The sequence below is a fragment of the Arabidopsis thaliana genome, chromosome 4, assembly GCF_000001735.4.
Source record: "Arabidopsis thaliana chromosome 4, partial sequence".
NCBI lineage: Eukaryota > Viridiplantae > Streptophyta > Magnoliopsida > Brassicales > Brassicaceae > Arabidopsis > Arabidopsis thaliana.
Genome location: NC_003075.7, coordinates 9,556,763 through 9,583,397, shown reverse-complemented (window position 1 = coordinate 9,583,397; position 26,635 = coordinate 9,556,763). Strand labels below are relative to the sequence as shown.

Sequence of the window (26,635 nt, the reverse complement as noted above, 5' to 3'; positions counted from 1 at the left end):
TGCCAAGTGGAAAGTAAAAAATAGTGACGATGCTCGATCAATTGTATAATTGTAATAAGCACTCTAGCTGCAGCTATAAATACCCTACTAAGTCTCTCATCTATCTTCACTATCTTTTGTGATAAGAAATTCTATTATCAATTCCTATCATTTGTTAAGAAAAAGAGTTAGAAGTATTAATAATCTTACAATATTTATAGATAAGATAACAACAATATGAAGCATTCTCACGTTTTGCTTCTTCTATTTGTTCAAGTCATTGTCCTTTTGCCTCTCCTTTGTCTATCCGACGATTTTGTTAACTCTAGAGCTACTTATTATGGCAGCCCCGATTGCAAAGCAAATCCTCGTACGTATTAAAATTGTTATTGCTATATACATCGTGTACCTTAATTCTTTTTCATTTTCTTAGTTGTTGTATAGACTTGTACACGTTATATATTGGTAAAAGATACATTGGTGTAATATCTCACTATAAGCCATAACTAATTATTTTTGTTTTATATCTACGTATAGGTTTCTTGTTTTGTTTTATTTTGAAGGTTTATTCAAATTCTAAATACATATATGATTGAAAACGAGTCCACTAAGTGTCCATTAACTGCGTAATTAGTAATGATAACTTTCCATTATGAGAATATACATAATATTTGTCGAAAGAATAAGAATAATTAATTAATTTTTTGATGATGCAGGGGGACATTGTGGGTATGGAGAATTTGGAAGAGATATCAATAACGGTGAAGTGAGTGGTGTTTCATGGCGACTATGGAACAATGGAACTGGCTGTGGTGCTTGTTACCAGGTTATTATATATAGTTATCTACTTATCTCAATCAATATTTCATCAAATATTATTATAGTATATGCTATGTCATTAATTACTAAACTTATATTATGAAAGAAAAAAAAACTTATTTTATGAATTATAAAAAGGTGAGGTGCAAGATACCACCACACTGCAGTGAGGAAGGAGTATACGTAGTGGCTACGGACTCCGGAGAAGGAGATGGCACGGACTTCATCTTAAGCCCTAAGGCGTACGGACGTATGGCGCGACCCGGCACAGAAAATCAGCTCTACTCCTTCGGTGTAGTCAACGTTGAGTACCAAAGGATCCCTTGCCGATACGCAGGGTATAATCTGGTGTATAAGATCCATGAGAAAAGCTACAATCCTCATTATCTTGCCATCCTTGTCTTGTACGTTGGTGGTGTTAATGACATCCTCGCCGTTGAAGTCTGGCAGGTAAATTTAATCAAAGATGTTGAGAAACTTAGATATATGTTTTTGAGGATCAAAATATATAGTTTACTCTTAGATGATTTTGTGAAACAAAGTTAAACGTTATTATATGGTATGCATGTATATGTATGATTTTAGGAGGATTGCAAAGAGTGGAGACGTATGAGAAGAGTGTTTGGAGCGGTTCATGATTTGCAGAATCCACCTAGAGGCACTCTCACATTGAGGTTCTTAGTCTACGGAAGCGCAGGAATCAATTGGATCCAATCGCCAAACGCTATTCCCGCTGATTGGACTGCCGGAGCCACCTACGACTCCAACATTCTACTTACTTAATTGATTCACTTTTCATCAGTGTGTTTTTATCATATAGTATTTATTATGGTTTCTGTATGCAATGGCTAATATATTTAAATAATGCCCTCTAGGACAATATAATTAATGATGATAATATAAATAATCGTAGTAGATTCATATATAATTTATGTATTGTGTCTCACTAAGAAGATTGTAATGGTTTGTATGAGTTTGATTTTGATGGAATAAATCAGTACTAATCAATTTATCAGATGATGATCAAACGTTTCGTAAGCTTTTTTTGTTTACATTTTGGTCAGTCAAGCATATATCTCTCCCTAATCAACCATTTTCATGAAAACAAATTGGCGCGATTTTTGTTATATAGATAGGCCCATTAGTAGTATTCACAAGGCCCATTAAAACTTAATTTATCTTGGCCATCCTCTTCGATCGATTTCGTCAGTTTTCTTTGATTCTGGGTAGTAAATAATCGGGATCAATTGTAGAAGAGCTCATCGAGAAAAGAGAGAACCTAAACTTTAAATTCAATTCTGTATTGTTCTCAAACTCGAACCCGAAACTTTAAATCCTTCCTTATTTGTTTTCTGGAGTTCTTGTTTAGAACTGTTTTGGATTTGTTTTTTTTGAGGAGATGCTTTAGTTAACTAGGTTTGCTTCGAGCTGATCGCTGTGTGGCATAAACCCTAATTTCGTGGAAACTGTGCTCTTTTAGAACCGGTCCAGTGAGTAAGGGAATCCAATTGGTGAAGATGCCGCAAGTTAAGATCATTGCTAAAAATTTCATGGACATGGTGGCGTCACTTCCAGCCATCAAGCTTGACAAACTCTACAACAATGTCTTTATCTGCGAAGCCATTCTCAGGTTAATTTATGTGTCTATGTTGTTGAATTTTGAAAAAATTGAGGATCTTACATTCTTAAGATGGTGTCAGGTCTTTGCCGCCTCTTGCCAAGAAGTATGTATTGCAGATGTTGTACATTGATGTTCCTGTACCTGCTACGATGATGGAGGAGTGGGTGCTCGCAGATGGCACCTCTAAACATAGAGTTGCTATTGATCGACTGATTCAATTAAGGATTTTTTCAGAAATTAGTGATAGGTATGCATTCTTGCTTTATTCTTGATACTGTCATGATTTGACTTATTTCAGTTAGTTCAATACTTCTGTCTATTCACGTTGGAGGGTTTATTTGATATATTTATTTAAAAGAGTGATGGTGGATGTTAACTTGAGCATTGAACCCTATGAGCTTCATCTTATACTTCAATTTACTGTGTTTGGATTGATTATGATTGTATGTGGCAAGATGATAGTTCAGATTTAGTTCTTAAGCTGCTCTTCGTACTTTTGCAGGAAAAGGGGAACCAGCTACAGCCTAAATCCTACATTTCAGAACAATCTTCAGAAACATATTATTTCCGGGTAAAGACATCTTTACATTGACGGTACTCTCCTTTTTCGTTTTTTCTCTAGGCTTTTGGAGAAGATGCTGATGAGCTAAATTTGAATTTTGCAGTGGAGTTTTGCCTAGAGAGCCTATGAACTCCGACAATGCCATTAAACTTCCAAGCCTACAAGAACTCGAAACCTATGCACTTAAGCAATGGGAGGTGTGTGTATTTCCTAATTTCTTATTGATAATACTAGTAAGGTGGAAGTAATTTGTAAAACAAATATCTTTTAATATGAACTTGGTTAGTATCTGATGATGTGTACTTATGTTTGTCAGTGTTTCTTGCTACAACTTATAAATTCGGGTCAAGGTGAAAAACTAACTGGCATCAGTTCATCCATGATGAAAATTTTTCAGCGAGGTTTATTGAGTCAGAGGTAATGTTTTCATACACGTCTATAGATGCATAGTGGTGGCATATAGCCTCCCTATTTGATACACTTCATGTAATATTGCAGAGACAAAGATGGCCCGAGATTAACTGAGAGTGGCTTTCAGTTTTTGGTATGCAAATCGTGAGTCAGTGGTCTATAATTACCTGTATTCATGTAAGTAACCTGATTGACCTCAATTTTCAGCTGATGGATACAAATGCCCAGCTTTGGTACATTATTCGAGAATACATATTGAATGCCGAGGTTTGTATTATTCCTAAGGTTTTGTGAAATTGATATCTCTATTTCGCCGAATGGATAACCCAATGCCAGTGTTTCTCAGGAGCGAGATGTAGATCCAGCAGACTTGATTTCGTTTTTGTTGGAGCTTAGTTTTCATGTTACTGGTCAGGTATAACAGAACTTCACAAAAAAGTCATTTCAAGCGTTCTTGTTCTTGTTTTTACTCTTACTTGATTTAGCGGGATGCTTGTTAATTATTTCGGTGAGCTTACACATTGCAGGCATATAACTTAAATACCTTGACAGAGGTTCAAAACAATACCCTCAAGGACCTTGCAGACTTGGGATTAGTCAAGCTTCAACAGGTTAGACTTAGACCATTTGTAATATTTTTTTTATTACCAAATATCAAAAGAAAAAAAACTTTGCTAAAGTTATGATTATAGAACTATATCACATGCTGAGCCAGTCTTTATGATTATTGAAGGGAAGGAAAGACAGTTGGTTTATTCCTACTAAACTGGCTACAAATTTATCAGTCAGTCTGGCAGATTCATCAGCGCGAAAAGAGGTCACACCTTTTTTATTCCCCTCTTGTCCCATATCTACCTGCTACCAACAATTTTCTTGATTTTGTGTATCGCTGTTGTTTGTTGTTCCTCATCAGGGATTTGTCGTGATGGAAACAAACTTCAGAATGTATGCGTACTCCACATCTAAGTTACAGTGTGAAATTTTACGACTATTTGCGAGGTAGAAGCTCCTGAACATCGACCTGAAACTTTACTCTTCTGTGTCTTAAAATCCTTTAGGTCTAAGTAGTTGGTGCTTCATTATTTCCAGGATAGAGTACCAACTTCCAAACCTTATTGCTTGTGCCATTACAAAGGAAAGTTTGTACAATGCATTTGACAATGGCATCACATCAGATCAGGTACAGTTGGTTTCAGTTGAAAAACATTTTGAAGTTATCGAATACATGATTTTGCCCGGATCCTCACTGTCCTTGAAATGTTGATCAAATTGTTGATGCGTCTCTTTATAGTTTCTGAATAAATATTTTTTCCTTTTCTTTTGATTGTCACAGATTATAACTTTCCTCCAGCAGAATTCTCATCCACGATGTGCTGATCGAGTCCCATCTATTCCAGAAAATGTCACTGATCAGGTTTATACTCTCTATGCCCATCAAGTGTCGATTATACAAAAATGTGTATAGGATTGGTTTATAGAATTGAAAGTGTATACTATCTCTACGTCCTGATTCATCAGGCTTATGTTGAATAAAAATGCATTGTTCTGGCAGATTCGGCTTTGGGAGACAGATCTGCAGAGAATTGAGATGACCCAGGCTCACTTCTATGATGAATTTCCTTCAAAAGTAACAAACCTGAACCCTCTTATTATTTTCTCTTCTCCATAACGCAAAACCGTTATAGTAAATCTCATTAACCAAAATCATGTTAGCAGGATGTGTTTGAGGCAGCTTGTGACTTTGCTCGGGAATGGAGAGGCCTTCTTTGGGAAGACTCTAAGAGAATGCGACTTGTTGTGAAATCCGAAGTTCACAATCAGATGCGTGAGTTTCTTCATACCCAAAGCAGGTAACAAGAAGAAACTCACATTTTCTTCTCGTATTAAAACAAAACATCATGCTTCGATTCTACAAACTATGTCTTTCGTGAGGTTTCAGCAGAAAGAGAAAAAAGAGTAGCCATTTGATGTCTTGTTACTCTATTAGTTACCATCGTTTTTATCCTGCTAACACATGCGCACCCCAAACGTAGGAAAAGTACTTGGTGTTGGTACCCACGAAGTTGAAAGTTGAAACCTTTAAGCTGTAAGACCGATCCATTGTAAATCACAATATACTTTATTAGGCGAAGTTAAGTTTGAAACAACATATATTGACAAAACGTGGTCGTTGGGGATGGTCCAACCAGGGTCACCTCTATAATTTCTTGTACGCTAGACAGAACACAATCTCGGTTTTGATTCTATTCAGTTGACCAAATTTCAAAATTATTAAAACCTCAGCAAATGCGAGGCTACAATCTCAGTTTAATCAACTAAGAGGATGTATTCAGAGACGCTGAATCTATTCTGTGTCAACATGAAGACAAGATCTGACTTCATTTTGCTTGAGATTTTTCGTTGGCTGAGGACTCTGAATCCTGGATCTTATCTCCCATGTTTGCATCTGTAGTCACATTTGCATTTCCACGTGCCCGAGCGAGTTTCTCAGCTTCTTCAATCTTTCGTATAGCTTCCTGTTGTGTTGCGTTCATCATTGTCCCCATCGTTTTCTTCTCTCCTTCGAGCTGAATTTCCATTATGGTACTAGCATGCTTGTCTATCGGTTTGAAGTAGTCTTCAATTTGAGCCTCCTGTATTGGTAAAAGACCCAAAACATACTTAGACTTATATTCTCCTAACACGAACAAAAGTAGAACAAAAGACTCTCTGATTTATGGAACACAGACTCTGGCACTGATTTCACTCTTTTCTTCCAAAAATTTCTGCTTTCAAATATCTCAAACGCCAAAAACTAAAAGCGTTTTCTCTTCTATGAATGCTTTCGAACCAAAAGCACTTCGAAGGAAACAATATCTCAAACATTTTTCACCACACTTAATATATATAATTGATATTAAACAAGTGATAAACTCAACCATTTGCAAACTTTGGACTGAGGATAAAGACAAGAGAGACTAACCGTATTCTCAATCTGCTTATTCAAATTCTGCATCTCCTCAACCATACGGCGGACTTCAGATAATACAATCTGCTCTGGAAGTCTGTTTATCTCTACTTTCCTTTGGTTAGCCTGCAGGACCAGAGGTTTGATCAGATAAAAAGGTAACCATGAGGTCCATGACCAACCCAAGCTAGAAGCTAGAAGTCACAAGTACAGAAGTCTATACGATTAGGAAACTATAATGTAAGGAAGATCTTATTTCAGCAGTCTTCACAATGTACAATAAGTACTAAGCTTTTCTAATTTATAGATATTATTCAATTATCATAAACTAGAAGTACACATATTGACTTCCATTAACAATGAATAAAAACAAGGGTAATAATGTTTATAGACAGGGTTCTTCAAATTTATGCGACCAACTATAGTCCAAAGCAGGGTTTTATCATCTTATTCTACCATTTATGCTAAGAAATTAGATAGAGGCATGGTGAGAAAGAAACCTGCTGGATACGCTTTTCGAGTTGCAACCTGTAACTCCGGATTCTCCTTTCTTCATAGCCGGAGAGAACTCTCACATAGAACATAGCTTTTCTCCCATATTCCAACAGCTTGTTCATCTTTCCTACAACTACAAGACACCACACAAACATTCAATGAAGAAGAACAAAACATATCAAAGTAAACTAGTTTTATGGATTCTGCGGGTTTGACATATCACACAGTCAAAAGATGAAATGCCATCTTTGTTAAACAAAGATTAGTACACTCTCTAATCCGAACTACGATGTCGCGTTCGACTAAAACCGCGCATCAGTTCTCATTATAGATCAAATGTACAAGACAACGAATAACTATTAGAAGCATACAATCGAACTACAGATCTAAAGATCAAACGCTGGAAACATTCGCATAGAGGACTACGAAATGAACAAAACCGAAGGTCCACGCCCAGCAAATCAGTTCAGAGAGAATCCAAAAAAAGAAATTACACAAGTATAATTACGCAACTAACCTGAACTAGGTACAAAATTATCGATCAACAGAGATGTGCTCGCTGGAAGATGGAAACGGTGAAGACGGGATCGCGCAAAATGGGATAACTCAAAAGACCTGACTATAAATACACAGCGAGAGATGGAGCCGCAACGAAGAACAACAAATTTGGATTCACTTAGAAACTCCGGTCGAAATATCTGTTATTACAATAGAGTGGGAAACTCCGGCTCCGGCGGTAAGATAACACCGTCACCGATCGTTCGCTTGACTTGAAGATTATACCCATTTGCTTCTGTCTCGTTTCCATAGTGGGCTTAAACTGGGCCTTTATAATTTGAAGTGGGCCTTTTCAGAACTTGGCATAGTGAGCTCAATAACTCTTTATCTTTGTAGATCGCCGTTGTTTAGATTCTCGAGTCTCCAAAAGTCACAAGTATCCGTTGAAAATAAATTTCTCTTGAGAAAGAGATAGAAGAAATGAGTGTGTTTTCTATTGAGAAAAGGGTTCTTTATATAGGAGTACAAGAAAAAGGTAAAACTCTACAAACATCTAAATGATGGGCTTAGATGATGGGTCTTATAATGGGCATCCATCTTTATTCATAACACTCCCCCTTGATGACCATTATAGTACCATAACTCGTAAAGTATTTGAAATGCTATCTCATTAAAAACCTTACCAGGAAAACCCAATAGGAAAACCTTGGTTAAGGGAAAAAGAGTGCAACATACAATTACTCCCCCTTATGAGTATATTCGTCGAGATCTTTGAGACGGCGTAATCCGATACGATAGACTAACTTCTTGAAAGTAGCAGTAGGTAGCGCCTTGGTGAATAAGTCAGCCAGATTATCATTCGAACGGATCTGTAGAACTCGTACATCGCCGCTCTTTTGTAGATCGTGTGTGTAAAAGAATTTTGGTAGGATGTGCTTTATTCTATCGCCTTTGATGTATCCGTCTTTGAGTTGTGCGATGCATGCTGCATTGTCTTCGTACATAATTGTTGGAGTTTTTTTCCCTGCATACATACCACAGTCTTCTTGTATATGGTGAACTATGGATCTTAGCCATACACACTCGCGGCTAGCTTCATGAATTAGTAAAATCTCTGCATGATTAGAAGATGTGGCAGAGAATAAACAGTATTTGAGAATAAGTCTGCCAAATCTTCTCTTGAACAAATTTCTGGATAAAGTACAACGTCATTCTTCTGCTCATGAATCTTTTAGATGATTCATCTTGACCATCTTATTTATTTCTCTAAATATCATTAGTGTATAATATTCATTTGGATGATTGATAGAATTTCTTAATATTCATCAAGTGTATTATTTGCGTGTTCTTTAATGTCTCGTTAAAAACTTTGTCATAGAAAAATCATGTGGGATAAAAACTATGATAAGGAAAAAGGGTACATCCACGCATATCATTCAATCTCCCCCTCGGAAACATCTTCTTAAGGAGATGATTTTCAATCAAATACAATATCTCGTTGGAATTAATAACCATAATCTTAATGATCAAAATTATATGGTTTTCATATAGACTTATAAATATCATTATCTAGTGATATTTTATCATAGATTATTGTCATCGTATTACTTATGATAACTCTGTACGAGTTTTAATGATTTTCAAAACAAATATTAGTTTGATCAATATATTTTGACAAACTCAACATAAATATACATTTATATGATTATATGTCATGTTACATATTTCTTTTTATTCGATCGAGTAGAGTTCTAGAGAACATAATTCTCATATAATTAATCCTTCAGAGATTATATCTTTCAATAATTTCATATAAATGTCATATCCAGTGTTCTGTCTCTTATTGTCAGACTTTAGATACTTAAAAATATTACATCCACCACAAGAGAATATATCTCTTCATAATACATTTCTTATCTTGTGAAAATCTCATTAATTTCACTATTCTTTCACATAAAGACTCATTTATCTTCCACTGGTTTTACACATCATGTGCATAGACTACTAGTACAAATATCTCTACTAGAGATTATAATTATATGTCTATTTCTTCTTTTCCATTTTTGGCTAATCATTACTTTGTGTACACTTTTCAATAGACTTTCTTTCATGATCCTCCTTTTTGTCCATAATATCAACTGCTCATAGCATGCAAATATATTACGACGTCGATTTGCTTTTGATTCCATTATATTTTGACATGACATAACTAGCTAGATCTCTTCATTGTCAAGTACTTGAATGTTTCATTTGTCATGTTTATGTCTCTTTTAGAGATCATTCACTCTCTTCAAGAGATCATCAAAATATTTATTTCCTCAATTTGGTCATTTTTAATTTTGTGCTCCTTCACTTTTACGAGGATGTTTATATTTGGAACCAAGGTCTATTACGCTTCATGCGATCTTAAGACTCAATAGCAGTTTGAAATTGGTCCTTACAGGACATTCATTATATTCTAGAGCATTTAATTTACAACTGGTATAGGTGACTTCATCACTTTATTTGGGTCAGCAAATGCCTCTGGCAATTACAACGCTAAATTCTGTAATTGAATTATCTTTTGGACTCTTAATATACATTCTTTACTCCGAAGATCATTGATAATTCATTTCTTTTTATCTTTTTTTCACCAGCTGTATACATTCTCCCCCTTATGTTGGAATATCTGACTATATAATATGATAGTCTTCAAAACGAGCGGTATATAAATCTTTCTAGGATGGCTTAGTTATCATTCATATCCAACATGTATCCTTATCCTCCTTTGAGGGTTCATCTCAGCGTGCTGTGGTGGAGCACTTTTCACATTCAAAGATTTTAGATGAAAACTATTTGGTTTCTGATCCAAAACCAATAATGATGGGGAAAACTATTAATTATTCATTGGCTTGATGCATATCGATATTACTAAACCATTTTGTGTATGAACATGAATTTCAAAATGTTAAACACTTATCCCAACGGATATCCAATAATGGTTATAATAAATAAACACTGGAATACTCTTGTATTTTAATCAAGAAAGTAACCTCGCAAACTCTATGTTGCGGGTTTATAACAAGGATAAATATGACCTTCTAGTCGATGCAACAATCGAGTCAATGCGTCCATTGAATCGATGCATCTTTTATAGCCATTAGGTATCTAAATGTCATACAGTGGGTGATTAACCCATAATCATCTCCTTGTATATACTTACGAATAGATAAAGTCCAAATTATTTTGACTGGTAAAAATCACTTTATCATATTGCTTTCTGAGCAAGTAACAATTGTTAAATCATTAAGGAGAATCTTCTGGCTTTTCACCTAATGTCCACATAATTCTCAATACTTTCGCATCATCATTAAACCAAGATGACCAATCCGGTTAAGCCAAATATACTCTTGAAATTTCTAGGTTTTTTTTTTTTTTTTTTTTTTAACTTCGGATTTACTTTTCATTGCTTATCAGTTACTCTCTTAATGAGATCTTATAATCAAAATTACTTCCATGTATGTTAATAATCAATCATATGTTAATAAAGCAATAAACGAGACAATAATTAAAATTTTATATTCTAATATAAATGATATTAAATGTAATTTGACTAGCTATGTTAGATCTTATATTCACTTAAGAATATGAGTATTACTTATCATCAATAACTCATATATTTTCTTAGCCTTTGAAAAACACTCGATTTAAGTTCATAATAGTTCTTAAATTTCTTTCAAAATATTGTGTCTACAAGAGAACAATACTTGCGTAAAAGTTTAAGCGTCTGTTTTACCATCTCCGCATCAAAGATATTCTCTTAACAATGTGAGTTATATTCACAAAGAGACTTCAAGTCTTGAAGTTTTAGTAATAACTAATTATAACTTATTTTATCTAATAACACATTCCTATAAGAATTGCTTTATACAACTTTTAGATCTTTAGTAGTCAAAGATTGAACATAATCTTCTCGATATGTCACTTATTATCCATTCATTACTTCTCCTCTTCGAAATGATGAAACTTCAAGTTCATCCATCTCGTATTGAATTCCACTCTAGAAGCAAATGTATTTTATATCTCATCATATTAACTTTGAGATTTGGAGAACTATACCGCATCGATGATCTTAATTTTGTATTCCCATAGAAAACAATGTATATGCTCTTCTAGAGTCTTTTAATAAGATTTTATACTACTTGATATACTAGATTATTTCATCGTTATAAGTTAGAAATTTTACTTATTTTTTACCATATTTATTTTCTCAACTTTTGGTGATAATTTAAGTTCTTGAAAAAACTTTGACCATCAAAATTATGATGTCTTCTTAAGATACATTAAACTAGTCATTCATGAAAATTTCTATAAGTGATTATACCTTTAAATTAAGTTATTTACCAATCAATTTATTTCATAAAATAATCAAGTATTATATAACAATACAATTTTAATGCAATATTGTAAAACCAATCAGAATAAAACTATGTTGTGAAAAATCTGGATTTTACATATATCTTGACAAAACTTTTATTTAGGGTAATATGAATTCGTGCAAGATTTGGGTAAAATGATTTCGTGCAAAATTAGGGCAAAACCATGAACAATTTTTTTTTTTTTTTTTTTTTTAGATACCACAAAGATTTAGAGAAAAGAATCTTATAAAAAGAAAAATTATCTTGCAACGTTTTTAGTAAAAATAATAATAACACAATCAAATATATGGAAATCTTATAAAAAGATTTAGATAATAATAACATAAAGATTTAGATATATGGAATCTTATAAAAAGAAAAATTATCTTGCAACGTTTTTAGTAAAAATAATAATAACACAATCAAATATATGGAAATCAAATATTTAATATGGAAAAGTCAATATCTAAAAGTGATAAGATATGTATAACGTTTTAATCAAATGAGTTAAATAAGGGATATCATATCAATCATAAATGGATTTTAGACAATATAATATTTATAAAATGATATTGAATATAGATGCAACTATTCAAAACTGGAATGCTAAAACATTAATACATGCTTGCATCACCCACCACCGGGCTATGAATAGTTACAAAATTAGTTATATAATTATAAAATTGGTAATTTATATATTCAATATTGTAATAGTAAATCACAAAAATTAACAATTAACAAGCATGATTCTCTTCTTTAACGATTTTCTTTGTAGAATCATTGAACCATGCGATAGTAATTATAGAAACAAATGATAAGCATGATTCTCTTCTTTATTGAATCATTGAAAACATGCTTTTACCGATCTATACTATAATCATCGATCGACTCATATTGTTTTGTTTCAATAATAGAAAATAAGTACTATGAACCATGAGTCGATAAGTAAACATGGTTCTTAAAAAAATGTAAGAATCTCTATATCTATCTTTTAAGAGCGTGCTGATAACGTGTTATAACCAGAGAAAGAGATAGAAGAAATGAGTGTGTTTTCCATTGAGGAAAGGGTTCTTTATATAGGAGTACAAGGAAAAGGTAAAACTCTACAAACATCTAGATGATGGGCTTAGATGATAAGTCTTATAATGGGCATCCATCTTTATTCATAACACTCTGATCAATTCCTGTGTTTTTTTTTTGCTTGAAATTTACTAGGCTCCAAACTCTTTAATTAAACCAATAATTTTGATTTCATATTGAAATATCTGATCGCGTCTAAACAAAGAAAGAGAAATGTTGTGCATTACCGAATAATTACTTTTACCAGTTAAATTAAATACGGATTTTGAATCTGTCGAAGAAAACAAAGCATAAATTATGTGGAAAGAAACAAAAAATATTCCTGCCTCTATGATTATTGACGTTTAAGAGTCGTAAACAGGGTTTAAAATGGTTCTATATAGATACCGGTTTAAATGAACCGGTTTGCTTCTTCTGTCTCCTCTTTCCTTCAGATTTACTTTACTCGGAATGAAAAAGATGCTTCGAAGCTCAAAATCAAAATCACTGTAGTGACGAAAATAACCCTGAAAAGAGACCATTATTACAATCCTTTCCTTTTAACGGCTAGTTTCTGTGAATGTTCCTTCATCTTGTCTGAGCTAGCTAAACAGACACGCACCAAATTAGACAATACTCTTTCTCTCTCTCTCTGTTCTTCTATACTCTCTCTGCGAATTTCTAATTTAGTGTAAGATGGAGGCATTTGAGCATATGATAGTGGATGAGTTTAACGAAGAAGACTTCTACGAGACAATAGAAGCTCCCAAGTTTGTAGACCTCACCGCACCAGATCATCGCCCTGAAGGAGATGATCGTTACTGGTTCTGTTCTAGAGTTGGTCAGAATCTTGTTCACTCTTTTTACATTTCCCTTGTTCAAAATTCGAATCAAATCATTACTAATAACATTAATGTTCCACAGATCTGGGAAATTTGATTATAACATTTTCTGAAAATTGCTAAATTAGGGTTTTAGTGAACAGTTTTTAATTAGTTTATGTTTTGATCCATTTTGGTTTCCTGGTGATAATGTGTATTTAGGATGTGATCAGAAGCATGAGGAATTTTTGGATTCGGAAGCAATCTACAAAAAATTCGTTCTTCGGGTTAGCTTAAAGTTCCAAACTTTTTTTCTTCTTCTCTTCCTTGATTTGATTTCGTTTTAAAGTGTATCATTAACTTAAGAATTTGATGTTAATCAACATTAATAGGTCATGGCAGCTAGGAGTCCAAGTGTTCGTCTTCGAAAAGCTCTTTATAGAAAGGATTTCAGGTAATGAACTTCTAACTATTTGAGAAATGTGTTTTTGAACTTCGAGAGAGATTAATCACTGTAATGTGTGTTTAACATTGCATTGTGCTACATACTTTTTTTTTATTACAGTGTTGATCCTAAATGTCCTAACACGGTTCCTGCAAAGCCCTCAAGATCACGTGTGTCTAAATTGGCTATGATCTCATCGATTCCTCAGAAGGGTAATGGTAATATCAGGTCAAAAGAAGTAAAAGTAGTTTCCACAAATAAGAATGTGACTCCAAAGGCAAAGGCAAAAGGAAAAGAGTCAGCAGTGATCTCATCAGTTCCTCAGAAGGCATTAACTGAGAGGAAGAAGCAAATGCAGAGCCCAGCAGCTTTTAGAAGTGTACAGAATCCGAGAAATGCAACAATCAAGGTGTCGGAAAACAGAGTTGTTGCAAAGGCTTTAGTGTTTCAATCTCCAAAGAAGTTGGTGAAACTGAAGAGATCTGTGGAGCTTAGTTCCTCGGTGAAGAAGTTGTGTAATGGGATGAGGAAGCTTGAGATTGATAACAAAAGAAATGGTTTGGGGGTTAATCATAAGGTTGTGAGTTCAGCGTCATCTAGAAGACCTCTAAAAACACGAGAGGTGAAGAGCCGAGTGTTTGATTCTCTGCGGTCACAGAAACAGATTGATCAAAAAGACAAAGGTGTCAGTACTTTGAAGAAGAGGGTTAAGAAAAAGGAAGATCCTGTGCCTTCCTCTGATCCTTTGAAACCTTATGATTCTAATGGTATGGAAGTTGAGGATAAAACTAGTAGAGATGAAGAGCTCTTGGTTGAAAACAAATCTGAAGAATTGTCAGACACATCGAAGGCTAACATGAACAATCAGCTCCAGGCCAGAGAAGATCCTGCTGTAATAAAGGAGAGTGGACTTGCTACATCACAGAAATATCAAATCACAGAGATTGAAGAAAAGGAAAGTGCATTAGCTTCGGAGTGCGAGGACAAAGAGAATGCTAATATTGTCGCGGCTATCGATAAAGAAGATATTGCTGTAATTAAGGTGAGTGGACTAGATAAAGCAAAGCAATGTGAGACTGTGGAGATTGAAGACAAGGAAAATGCATTGCCATTGGAGTGTGAGAAGAAAGAAAATGCTACTAATGCAACGGATGTTGATAGGGAAGATGATAAGGAAAATTCTTCAGCCTTGGACAATAACAGGTGAGGAAAATGTTGTTTATTTGCTTTACTTTGGTTTCCTTTTTTGTACATCATCTCACAGATATACTTGTTCTGTGTGGATCTTGCAGAAATCTCGACCAAGCCACCTATCCTCTGTTGAAAAAGAAAGTCTTTGGCAAGAAAGAAATTTGTAAAACTACTCAAAAGGTATGTTACAAGCCTATGTACTTTCTAATTGGGCTCTACTATCATCTTCTGTGTATTTATGTATATTTGTATGAACCAGGTTATGACAGTAGCAGACAAGTGTTTCAATGGCAAGACTGTTTCGGCTGGTACCCGTGTCAAGTATACAAAACCCAAGCTCACGAATCCAAAGCCTTTTCGACTTAGAACCGATGTATGATGCACAATAATACAACCCACCAAAGCTGTTTATTCTCTAATATGCAACTCTTTTCTGATGGAAGAAAATTTACATTTTTATAGGAAAGACAAATTCTCAAGGAAGCAAATACAGAGAAGAAACCACAATGTACTCTTGCCAAAGAAGACACTGCCAGCATTAGGGGGTTCCATGGTGAAAACTTGGGTCCAAATCATCAACCAGTTCGAGTAAGTTCTTTCTGTAGCATATTGATGTCTGTTCATCGTGTGAGAGTTTCTTTTTCTGATATAATAATCTCATATGCAGTTGGAGAAGAACTCAGCTTCCCGGTTAAAAGCTTCAAGAGGAACATCCACAAAACTTGTCTCTGAAAATATGGTGGATTGCAAGAGGTAAAAACTGCTTGATTAGAAGACAAAGTGTAATCTCTCACTTGAGAGAACCGAGCAAACGAGTTTTGACTTGTCATAGCAGTTGCCTTCTCTCGGCATGTAATCTGAAAATTGTGTGCATTTTCCAGGGTTGCATTAGGTAGAAAGAAGCAAGTGGCAAATAAACGAATCGAAACCGCGGAGCAAGCCTCGCAGATGAATGGAGGATCTAAAGAAGTTCCAATCATCAACAAACCTTCTGTTTGTGTTGTTGCTTCGGGGGAGAAAAGACCTGTAACTGTCCCAAAGGGACCAAACTTCCATTGTATTCATGTCCCTAAGAGCTGTACAAAGAGAGTGGCATCGGAAGTCTAAGATCGGGTTTTTAAATATATCTGCAGTTTAATTCACACGAGTCTTGTAAGTTTGGTTGATCTTTGAGAATTAACAGAAGTGAGATTATTTTGGGTGTATAAAACATTTGCTCAATTTCCAGATTAATCATTACAAAAATTGTTTAAATTAACGTAATCGTGGTTGTATGAAATGATGAAGCGTTTATTGAAATGTTCATCAAACACTTTCCAGTTTCGACTTAACCAAAATGGTTTTAAATAAACCAAATCAAGTTCTCAATTAAACCTTTAATCGAACCAAACCAAACCAAATTAAATATATCTGTACAAAGTTTTTTTATTAATTACTTTCTTAAAGGAAGAAAAGAAATACCAAAATAAATGGATTTTTAAGAGGCTATCCTAAAATTTTGTATTATTGAAACCATTATCCAATAACTTAGATCTAAATATAATTTTATTCTAAAATCATTGCAATCTATAATTACAAAAATTAACGCAATTAAAAAAAAATTGCAAGTAAATGGTTCTAAGATAACTAAACAGAGGAATACGATTAAATCATATGGTCTACACTCTACTGTGATACTCGTGCTCATTCATCAAATAAAACAGTTGACAAGAAAATCAAATTAAACAACGAAAATTTATGTATAATGGGACAATCAAAATCCTATACAATTACTTGGGGAGTATACTTATAAGTTGTAAAATTGAAAGTGTAACAAATACATTAATATGTTATTAGAAAAATGTAATCACATAACTTAATCCACTTAGTAATCTTGTGGATCCATAGATTAAAAAACGGATTAAGTTATTATTTCTAAAAAAGAATAACCCATCAAAATGACCATATAAGATTGGGTGATATATAATTTAATTACCATATTAATTATTATACTTCACCTCACTTCTTTGATACTATTTTTGTGAAAAAAATAAATAATCATATCATCCATAAAATATTTATAAAAAAAAGATCGTTTTCCGCATATGCCATAATTTGAATTTTTAAAAACGTATATAAATCGTTCAGTTTAGGGAAAAAAAATTGTAATAGATTAAAAATTCAGATTTGAGTAATATACTTTTGAAGACTAACAGGGTCGGAATTTCTTATTGTAATATTATATACTACAATAAGAAATTTAAATAATTTCATTTTGAATATTTAAATAGTTTAATTTAATATTTTTAAAGAATATCATAAATATTAAACAGATGAAAATATTATAAATAATCTAATGTGATTTTTGTAAAATAAATATATTTAAAATATTTATAGCAGGTGACGGGTTAAATGTAGTGTATTATAATATGGAATCAGTTATAATTTTTATAATAAACGGTGGGTTAAAATTTGATAAGATGGTTTAAATAAGGTTTGACACCTCGAAATGATTGAAATTTGATTTGTAAGCAATGTGTTTTATGAGAATTCTAAAATAAAAATATGGATTTCATGCAAAGGTTGAATTTGATATTATTATATTCCAAACATATGTTCATAATATATTCGCTGATAAATTTCATAATTAGGTCAAAGCATGTTGTAGCATGTGTCCATGATCCAGTATTCTACTAAAGAACTAATAAAATCACTAAATTGGAAAACTTAGAAAAATATGTATTTTGAAAAGAAGAAAAAACTAAAAATGATCCAATGTTTAATTAGTGTATTAAAGCCATGAAGTACAAATTAAAGACTTGCACTGAATGCAATTATTAAACAGATTTCGACAATTTCGCGCTAACCCGACCAGACTTAGCCAAACAGATCTGCTTGGCTTAAGTATCTAGCTCAAGTCCTGACTTTTACAAGGGCCAGGCCGTGCTTCAGTTTGGTCTTAATTGACGAATGACACGTCTATCATCAAACCTACCATCAAATGATTTATCTATGCCACATATGTTGTGCTCCTGGTACACTTTTATCCAATTTTCCGACCACCAAACTTTTGCTTGTTGCGCCATTCTTCGGCTACAAATAACCCACTCATTGTTATATATATGAATAATGAATCCCAGATTACTACTGAAGATTATGTAAACTACGATTCAGAAAGACAGGGTAGCATCCAAAAAATATTGTGTACGTAAGAATATATTTCACATTATACCTGAACTCCAAATGTTTGAGAACTATAATTCCGCCACTGAGGATGCCAAGTGTTATATACACACCTTGTTCACAGTACTCGAAATTTTTCTCGTCCACTTGAGCAGCACTCACTATAGATTTTGGGCCCTGAAAATCAAAAAAGAAGCCACTACCGGTTCGAATCCACTCATGCACAATTTTGTCTTTCTTTAGGCTTGCGTCCAATTTTCTTTGAGACTGGGGATTTGAACAGTTTACATCGGTTAAACCTGCAGGCATATGTGCTTGAGGGACTTATCAGTAAGAATTGTAAGTCCAGATAACAATATCGTCATGCGCAATTTTCAAATATCACTTCCCTTACCATTAGGCGAACACACATTGTAATTTTTGAAAAGCATCTCACTCACAGGTTCACATCTCCTATTGTCTGCGTCCATGTTTATTTGAAGCTCGGAATTTGAACTTTGTCCATACATTGAACCTGTAGGCATAGACGTTAGGGATTGAAAGAGATAGTTATCCACATGCAATGTACGCTACAAAGATTGGTTTCTGCATCTGGATGCTGCATTTTGGTAGTTTATGGGTTTTATAATGGTGTTTGAATGAGATGATCTAGTACTAAATTATTTTTAAAAAACCTGAATTTGAACGATTAAATTTTCAAGAAGAACGAATATTAAAAGCATATAAAAATATTTCATATTTGATTTATTAATTTTAGCGTCAAAGCGTAATTCTACATTTTTTGACCAAAACAAAATTCCACATTTTTTTACACTAAATAGAAGTTTCACCGTTTTTTGCATCAAAATATAATTCTACTTTTTGGCATCAAAATTTTTGCGCCAAATTCCGTAATTTGGGCATAAAATTGTGATCTCTGGAATTTGATGTAAATGTATCTTATTTTAATTCTGCGTAGAATAAACAAGGTCAAAGGCTTTAGATCAAAAAAGTATTTTATTTTAATAGTTATTGAGACATTTAATTACCACAATTAAATTTGAGATCCATGAGAGAGCAAGAAAATTGAGATTAAACACCATGCAAGTAAACCTTATTATAGTCTTCGTAATTAAATGTCTTATTTTAGTTCATAAATATGAATACTATATTATTAGTTTCACATGAAAATTCTATAACATTTAAATTTTCTTCTATTAACAAAATGAATTCATCTATACATACATATAAAAATAAAATAAAAATTGAAAGTCAGTTAAAGTGTCGTGGTCACTATATTGTACAAACAATAATTCAATTGTCATCAAATTTCTTTCTTTCAAGTAGTATACTTATGTTTACGTGGCTTTTTCTCTCTCTCTCTTTTTAGTTTTTACTAATTATTTTGCAAGCTCTTATACCATAAATTGAAAAACAAACTACATGAATAATAAATAATCATTATCAACTCCATTGGTAATGATTACTGTTAAAGAACAATTTTGAAATTCCCTACTTTTTTTTTTTGGATATAATAAATCAATCAACTTCATTGGTAAGCTAATGCAAATCATGTGTTTGTGTATGAAACATTTGATTTGCATAACCCACGCATAGGCATAGCGTGAGCTACTTTCTAGTTTTTAATGGATCATGTATATGCAAATACCAAGTTGGACAAGCGAAGAATGTTTGGTGAATGTATCTGATAAACACGAAAACAAATGAGAACTTATCATATATGATTCTAAGTCCAATAATGCATGTTAACACTATCTCCTAGCAAGTTTTTGAAATGATCACCATTCAATAAACACACAATACCTTGATCTTTGCCGTCTAACCCACCGTCACTAACTTTACTTTTTCCCTCAAACTTATCACCACCGTCAATTGATCTATCTATGCCATATATGTTGTTGTGGTTCTCGTACACTTTTTCACAATTCTCCGGCCACCATGTTTTGGCGTGGTGCACTTGGGTTACTCTTCGGCTACTAAGTACAAACAACCACTTGTTGAAAGATTGATTGATATAGAATCCTAGTTCCAAGTTACTACTTAAGATTCTACGATGTGAAAAGAAAGTATACTTATATATTGTGAAAGATTAGATTTCACGTTACCTAGACTCCACGTATTTGGGAGCTCTGGTTCCGTCACTGAAGATGGCAGGTGTTATATATACATGTGGCTCACAGTACTCGATCTTTTCCTTCTCTACTTGAGAAGCTCTCGGTGAATCTTTTGTGGATTGATTACTGGTTTTGTTTCCCCCGGGGCTTGCGTCCATGTTTCTTTGAAATTGGGAATTTGAACATTGTCCATACGTTGAACCTGCATTGCATGCATAGCTAATGTGAAGCAAGAGAGTTATGCATTGCATGTGATGTGATATAGTTTTTTGTGCATCCAAAATATCTAGAATTTTTTGGTACACAATTGGGTTTGCATGCACCATCTAAATGCAAATACCAAATTGGAAAAAACTAACAACATAAGATGTATTCTTATCCAGATCTTCATCGAAAACGTGGAAACGAATGGGCCAGTACGAGAGACTTAACCTATCTCCTAGCCGTTTTTATACTATCAATATCGTCCCGCAATACGATATTGTATTAAAACATAGGGGTATATCCCAACGTAGCAAACTTTCTTACCACCACCATCAGTTGAGCTATCTATGCCACATATATTGTACTTCTTGCACACTCTTTCCAAATTTTCATACCACCATATTTTTGCTTGTTGCGCCATGCTTCGACTGTAAACAACCACTTATTGTTAGATTGATTGATACAAATCCTAGATTATTACTTATGATCCCAACAGATTACTATGCAAAAAGAAAGTGTAGCATTGTATAAGCTTAGAGCCCACATTACTTGTAGCTCAAATGTTTGAGAATTGTCGTTCCGTCACTGCGGATGTTAAGTAATATAGACACGCCTAGTGCCAAGTGGATCCACTCTGCCTTCACCTGGGAATTTGAACCTGCATGCATGTGTTTGAGGGAATTATCAGCAATAATGGTAATTTCAGTGTTAACACTATCTCCATGCAATAATTTTTAATATTGATTTTTTCTCACCATTGGTTAAACACGCAACGTAATCTTGACCTTTACCATCTAACTCATCATAGCTGATTTTTAGTTTATTCCCATTACTACGGAACTCCGATAGCATCTTCACCCATTGTTCCTTGTCTAGTCTTCTAAAAGACGAACCAACGTACTTGAGAGCTTTAGGACGATTACCGGCAATCTTTGCAGCTTCATCTGCAAGCTCGTTGAAACCATGAGGTGGAGAGTTTTTCCCAAAAGCATATCGACAAAACATTTGATGAGCCAGTTCTTCTGATGGGAATCCCACTTCATAAACATGTGCAATGTTGTGAGCCTTGAGAAGTTCCCTTTTTTGAGTAATCACAACAATTTTGCTCTCAGATCCAAACCATCTGATACGTCCTACCAACGTTTTTAGTAGCTCTATATCATCAACATCATCAAGAACAATAAGAACTTTCGTGTGCTTTAGTCGTTGTTCCACCGCACCACATTCCTCTATCTTTATATCCTTCTGACAAAGAATTTCTGATAGAAATTGTTCTTCCCAATACAGCTTCTGGTCATAGTCGCTCCGTATTTTTCTCTTATATGCTACGAAAGCCCGATGGTGGAAGTCGCTTTTGAGTCTGCTGTATAAAGCTCTTCCTATAGTAGTCTTACCAGTTTCAGAAGGCCCACAAATCCCTATCATTCGCGCTTTCTTGGAGTCGAAGCGCAACATTGATATCAATGCCTCTATATGAGCTTCAATCCCGACGAAGTCACTGAAATTATTTGATGGGGGGAAGAGTTTGTTTGAAACATCCTTGGCGATATTTTCAAGCATTTCTGCTTCGCTACGCCTACATAAAAATAACAATAGTCAACTGTTATCAAGGAACATCCCTAATAGCATAACGAGAGTCTATCTATAACGCATGGACTGCCTTTTCTAGTGAGCACCCACGTCTTTACTCAGGCTCGTGGGACCCACCCCTTTCCGACGGTTGATACATTACAGCTGGGAGGCTTTAAAAACTTGTTTACCGACACTACAATCACCACACGATCTTTCTCTGTGTTTAATCCTCATACACACTGTTCCGACAATCACTTATCGGAAGTTTACCCACCTGAAACTTATCTATCCCAAGCACGTTTAACTATGCAGTTCTCTCAAAACGTTTGACCGAAAAAATAAATGCAATTTGATGATATAAGTAGCCAAATAAATTATTTTAAACCTCTCCGCATACACCATTATTCCTAAAATCCGGGTGTTACACTATCCAACGAAACTAATTATATATATATATATATATATAAACTAAAAAAACAACAACATACCAGTTCCGAAGATCTTCTCCGGCTAGATGTGCTACCTCTGCTAGAGCTCGCATCCATTTTCGCTTCTCATTCTCTGTTCTGCCCTTGCAGGTCTCCCCAAAGACCATGCCAAACTCTCCGGTCTGTTTTCTAACATGAGAAGGATCTACTTTGTAGAAAATAGGAATCACCATTTGATCCAATTTCTCATAGCACTCTTGGATCTTCACCAATTCATCTAAGCACCACGTGGAAGAAGCATAGTTTTTAGAGAAGACGACAAGTGAGATCCTTGAGTTTTCTATAGCCAATAACAGCTCTGGGGTTATTTTGCGGCTTCTTTCGATCCTGTTGTCGTTGAATGTATTGATGAATTTGCGATCAAGTTCCTTACGAAGGTGGCTGACTAATGAGTGGCGGACATCTTCCCCTCTGAAGTTGGGGAAAACATCGTAGCTCTGAGAAGAAGAAGACTTCATGGAAACTATAGAAAGAAGATAAAAACATTCTCAAGAAAGCATTCTGAAGTTTATACAGAAATGGAGGGGCCTTGTGGAGAGGGGGGGGGTGGGGTGAAAAAGACGTCATAGAGTAGACATTTTTGAGACGGATGCTTCACGGTTGGTTCCACTCTAAGCCAAGTTGAGCAAAGATTTCTCATCCTATTAGGGTTAGGGCCACATCCTATAGCAAATAAGGCCACATGCTATTCTTCTACGTCAACGGCTCATCAACACCACCCAAAATAATATAGGATTATTGTTGATTTTGCCATTTTGTGACTTAAATCTTTTAGATTTGCCACCTTCAAATATTTTAGATTTTGCGTTTTCTGCAACTTTAAAAAATGAAACACTTGAGATTTTTTTTTGTAAAATACATACTTAATAACAAACACTATACCCTAAAAAAAATATGGAACTAAATAAACCCAAACGTAATGTGTTAAATTGTATTTTTTAGATATAAAAAATGGCAAAATCTATAAATACCACTAAAAAAATCCTTGTCGGGTAATTGGTTCAAAAAAAAATTCAATCCATGTCAAGGAGATTAGCTTTAACTTGCTTCTTTTGAATTATACTACTTACAGAAAATCTACGTAAAGAAATTCAAATCTCTTAAGAAATCCGTATAATTGTTTTTTTTTTTTAATTAACATCTAGTTTTATAGGAAAGAATGAAAAATTTCCATTCCTAATAATGAATGACATCGTCAATGTGGTGTACTAACAGAGGGATATATTTCTGTTAGAAAACAAATTAAAAGATATGAGCTTAGTCAGGATTTTATTTTATTTTGCGTATAAGTTTCATTTATTTAAGTAAATAACCAATTTGCAAAATTGTAAATAAGTAAATGTCTAATGTGACAGATTTTACCAAAGTATACCTTGCACACTACGCATAATTATGATTTTATGACATTTACTTTCAATTTTTTTTTTCTTTTGTGTTTGTGGCATTTTTTAAAAATCTTGTCCAGTTATCACTATTGATGACATTATTCACCCATGGACTATAATTAAAACCTCCATTGATTGCAAGCCTTTTATACACTTAGGATCATAGCAATAGAGGTTAAATTTTCTTGGGAAGAAAAACAACATGGTCTCCTCCTCACCGGAAAGAATATGTTGTAAGACTTAAAAAAAAATACCTGGAATGGTTTTCGAAATCGGACGGACACTTTTCAACCGTAAGCATTTCCTTAGATTTGGGTCCTTGAGAGATTCCAAGTAAACGTCAGCAGGTGGAAGAAACTCCAGCTTTGAACAACTACCCATCAGTAAATTCTCAGTTCGTTTATTGAAATTATGAATTGAAGAAGTTAGCGTATCACCAAAGATTTGCATATTCACAAACCACCAACATATCGAGATTTGTGGCCTTTGAAAGACCTAGAACTTCCTTAGATTTATCTTTCTGAGAATTCGAAGTGGCTAAAAAGTGGACAATTAAGGTTTTGATTGTGGTGGCCGGTGTACGGAGCCAGCAACAAAGAGCATGTAATTAAATTAGTGCTCTATTGTGGTTTATAGGTTGTCATCATTCGGTTATAACATTGTTAGATATACTAAGAAATAAAACATATCTTTCTGTCATCGGTCGTTTTTACAAATGACTAACATATATTTACCGTAATTACTTTAGAAAGCTTCGGCATCTGTTTAAAGTAATAAATCATCAACATGACTTGAAAAACAAAAAAATGCAGATATACTAACTAGTACTGCTATATATATATGAATAAAATTTCTATATAGTTCTTTTTAAATGTATGATTTCTGTTATTACTAATACACATTGGAAAATGGTTGGGGCAATAGAGAAAGACAGACATGTGAACGTCACTTTCTTTTTAGCTGTCCTCTTGGGTCGGGCATATCTATATTCCCTACCATTTATTCACTATACCCACCTTTGTCATATTCTTCCATTCTCAAATTCAACATATTTGAAAATTTCTCATTTTCTTTGGATTTTATGTATTTCTACACCTCCATAAAATGAAAGAATAAATGAATTTCAATGAGAATATATAGAGAAAATGTATGCAAAATTCCAATGACAGCTTGCAAATATAGCCTTTTCTTTGGTTTGTCTCTTTTAATTATTAGGAAGAACATTTTTACACATATATATGAAAATAACATATCTGAATAACGTATTTTTTGTTAAAAGGAATTACGGATCGGTGAGTCTAGTGACTATATACATCGATATTATCGACTAACAATGAGAGGTATTGTCGTATTGATCATATTGTGCCTTGTGGTATTTATCCTTCCAAGTTGTAACCATATTTATGTCCTATATATGACTACGAATGCAATGTTCCATAGATAGAAGAAATTTACATCACATACAAAGTCTCTCTTCAAGTAGAGTCAACGATAAACTTATTAAGCACATAATGCAAACAAATGTCTGAATCGTACATCAAACACAAACTCAAATATTATAAAATGATGACCACTAATAATTTGAGGGAAAAAAATGAAGGTAAATTACAAGAAAACGATCGAGGCTGACCAATTCAATAATCATTTCAAACGAGGAGAAAATGGGCTGCAACAACTCCAACAACGCATGAAAGTGTTACGACGTTGTTTCTAACATTGAAAGCTCCTGAATCCGGCGAAGCCGCCATTGCCGGTGGCATGGGTCCTGGAGAAGGTGAAGATTCCATTCCGGATGGCATCGGCGGCGAAGGCATATCCGGAACTGTTAATGGGCTTGGGCTTGTAGATGGAGTCATTGGCATCATTGGTGGTGAAGCCATGGGCATTGGTGGTGGAGCCATAGGCATAGGTGGTGGAGTCATGGGCATGGGTGGTGGAGTCATAGGCATAGGTGGTGGAGTCATCATTGGCATCGGAGACATCACTGGAGGAGGAACCGAGCTTCCACCGCCGCTAGACATAGGCGGCATGGACATTGAGCCAGAAGGAGCCATCATGGGAGCTTGAGCTAAAGAGAAAGGAATTAAAACCATAGACAATGTGAGCAAGAAGAAGGCTTGTGAAGAGAAAGAAGAGGCCATGGCTATGTGTGTTTGTGTGTGGAATAGTCGTTTATGTAAAGTGATATATAGACAGAGATATGTGTGAGAGTAGTAAAAGAAAGAGTGGGAGAGAAAAGTGAAGGTTCTTTGTGCTATTTGGATATATATTAGAGATTATTTGTTTTATAATTTTGGATCGTTGGATACAATGTGTGACACGTATCAGTCGATGGATAGGTATGAGATGCTGATTTATTTTCCTCCACAAATTGGAAAGAAAAAAAAGATGAAAACTCCAAAGTTGAAATCTCATTGTAGGTACAGATAGAATAGTCAATATATATGGAAATGGAGGATATTATG

General features: G+C 34.2%; 7 protein-coding genes and 1 pseudogene across 30 annotated transcripts; 4 read left to right on the top strand and 4 right to left on the bottom strand.

Annotated features, from left to right (window-relative positions):
- Positions 1 to 107: 107 nt before the first annotated feature.
- On the top strand, positions 108 to 1,836 carry EXLB1 (expansin-like B1). Its single transcript, NM_117807.3, has 4 exons — positions 108 to 349; positions 696 to 805; positions 937 to 1,248; positions 1,384 to 1,836. Exons 1-4 carry the CDS (start codon positions 217 to 219, stop codon positions 1,579 to 1,581), a joined length of 753 nt encoding a protein of 250 aa, NP_193436.2. The 5' UTR covers positions 108 to 216; the 3' UTR covers positions 1,582 to 1,836.
- A 122-nt stretch (positions 1,837 to 1,958) lies between these two features.
- Positions 1,959 to 5,622, top strand: AT4G17020 (transcription factor-like protein). Of its 3 annotated transcripts, none has more exons than NM_001203816.1 (16): positions 1,959 to 2,428; positions 2,499 to 2,666; positions 2,922 to 2,990; positions 3,085 to 3,178; positions 3,298 to 3,398; positions 3,480 to 3,525; positions 3,600 to 3,659; positions 3,739 to 3,807; positions 3,920 to 4,003; positions 4,126 to 4,209; positions 4,306 to 4,391; positions 4,482 to 4,572; positions 4,726 to 4,806; positions 4,945 to 5,019; positions 5,109 to 5,242; positions 5,332 to 5,523. In NM_001203816.1, exons 1-16 carry the CDS (start codon positions 2,316 to 2,318, stop codon positions 5,423 to 5,425), a joined length of 1,449 nt encoding a protein of 482 aa, NP_001190745.1. In that variant the 5' UTR covers positions 1,959 to 2,315; the 3' UTR covers positions 5,426 to 5,523. The 3 variants fall into 3 exon arrangements, with proteins under 3 accessions (NP_001190745.1, NP_193435.2, NP_974564.1); NM_202835.2 differs by having other exon boundaries at positions 2,006 to 2,428; positions 5,426 to 5,622; NM_117806.4 differs by having other exon boundaries at positions 2,004 to 2,428; positions 5,109 to 5,622.
- On the bottom strand, positions 5,431 to 7,586 carry AT4G17010 (transcription factor IIIB). The gene is made up of 4 exons (NM_117805.3): positions 7,352 to 7,586; positions 6,840 to 6,967; positions 6,355 to 6,465; positions 5,431 to 6,025 (listed from the first exon to the last, which is right to left on the bottom strand). The coding sequence occupies exons 2-4, from the start codon at positions 6,954 to 6,956 to the stop codon at positions 5,771 to 5,773; spliced, it is 483 nt and encodes a 160-aa protein (NP_567520.1). The 5' UTR covers positions 6,957 to 6,967; positions 7,352 to 7,586; the 3' UTR covers positions 5,431 to 5,770.
- Positions 7,587 to 8,102: 516 nt separating this feature from the next.
- AT4G17005 lies at positions 8,103 to 8,469 on the bottom strand (annotated as a pseudogene; the record flags this gene model as incomplete). The annotated part of the gene is made up of 1 exon: positions 8,103 to 8,469.
- A 4,845-nt stretch (positions 8,470 to 13,314) lies between these two features.
- AT4G17000 (neurofilament heavy protein) lies at positions 13,315 to 16,521 on the top strand (the record flags this gene model as incomplete). 3 transcript variants are annotated; one of them, NM_001341189.1, is made up of 9 exons in its annotated part: positions 13,315 to 13,629; positions 13,832 to 13,896; positions 14,002 to 14,063; positions 14,175 to 15,257; positions 15,347 to 15,425; positions 15,505 to 15,618; positions 15,708 to 15,833; positions 15,913 to 15,998; positions 16,127 to 16,499. In NM_001341189.1, the coding sequence occupies 9 exons, from the start codon at positions 13,485 to 13,487 to the stop codon at positions 16,350 to 16,352; spliced, it is 1,986 nt and encodes a 661-aa protein (NP_001329352.1). In that variant the 3' UTR covers positions 16,353 to 16,499. The 3 variants fall into 3 exon arrangements, with proteins under 3 accessions (NP_001329352.1, NP_193433.1, NP_001329353.1); NM_117804.2 differs by having other exon boundaries at positions 13,485 to 13,629; positions 15,708 to 15,872; positions 16,127 to 16,496; NM_001341188.1 differs by lacking the exon at positions 13,315 to 13,629 and having other exon boundaries at positions 13,768 to 13,896; positions 16,127 to 16,521.
- Positions 16,522 to 17,828: 1,307 nt separating this feature from the next.
- Positions 17,829 to 24,827, bottom strand: RLM3 (disease resistance protein (TIR-NBS class)). 19 transcript variants are annotated; one of them, NM_001341183.1, is made up of 11 exons: positions 24,425 to 24,827; positions 22,786 to 23,248; positions 22,406 to 22,582; positions 21,481 to 22,301; positions 21,275 to 21,383; positions 21,050 to 21,153; positions 20,513 to 20,723; positions 20,211 to 20,380; positions 18,802 to 18,921; positions 18,457 to 18,706; positions 17,843 to 18,317 (listed from the first exon to the last, which is right to left on the bottom strand). In NM_001341183.1, the coding sequence occupies exons 4-11, from the start codon at positions 22,283 to 22,285 to the stop codon at positions 18,173 to 18,175; spliced, it is 1,914 nt and encodes a 637-aa protein (NP_001319973.1). In that variant the 5' UTR covers positions 22,286 to 22,301; positions 22,406 to 22,582; positions 22,786 to 23,248; positions 24,425 to 24,827; the 3' UTR covers positions 17,843 to 18,172. The 19 variants fall into 19 exon arrangements, with proteins under 19 accessions (NP_001329883.1, NP_001319972.1, NP_001329882.1 ...); NM_001341185.1 differs by lacking the exon at positions 22,406 to 22,582 and having other exon boundaries at positions 17,829 to 18,317; positions 18,457 to 18,721; positions 20,211 to 20,383; positions 22,786 to 23,602; positions 24,425 to 24,813; NM_001341182.1 differs by lacking the exon at positions 22,406 to 22,582 and having other exon boundaries at positions 17,829 to 18,317; positions 20,211 to 20,383; positions 22,786 to 23,602; positions 24,425 to 24,813.
- Positions 24,828 to 25,458: 631 nt separating this feature from the next.
- On the bottom strand, positions 25,459 to 26,615 carry AT4G16980 (arabinogalactan-protein family). The gene has a single exon (NM_117802.4). It carries the CDS (start codon positions 26,309 to 26,311, stop codon positions 25,817 to 25,819), a length of 495 nt encoding a protein of 164 aa, NP_193431.2. The 5' UTR covers positions 26,312 to 26,615; the 3' UTR covers positions 25,459 to 25,816.
- Positions 25,577 to 26,396, top strand: AT4G16983 (uncharacterized protein). Its single transcript, NM_001341172.1, has 2 exons — positions 25,577 to 26,079; positions 26,122 to 26,396. The coding sequence occupies exons 1-2, from the start codon at positions 25,929 to 25,931 to the stop codon at positions 26,235 to 26,237; spliced, it is 267 nt and encodes an 88-aa protein (NP_001328828.1). The 5' UTR covers positions 25,577 to 25,928; the 3' UTR covers positions 26,238 to 26,396.
- Positions 26,616 to 26,635: the final 20 nt, after the last annotated feature.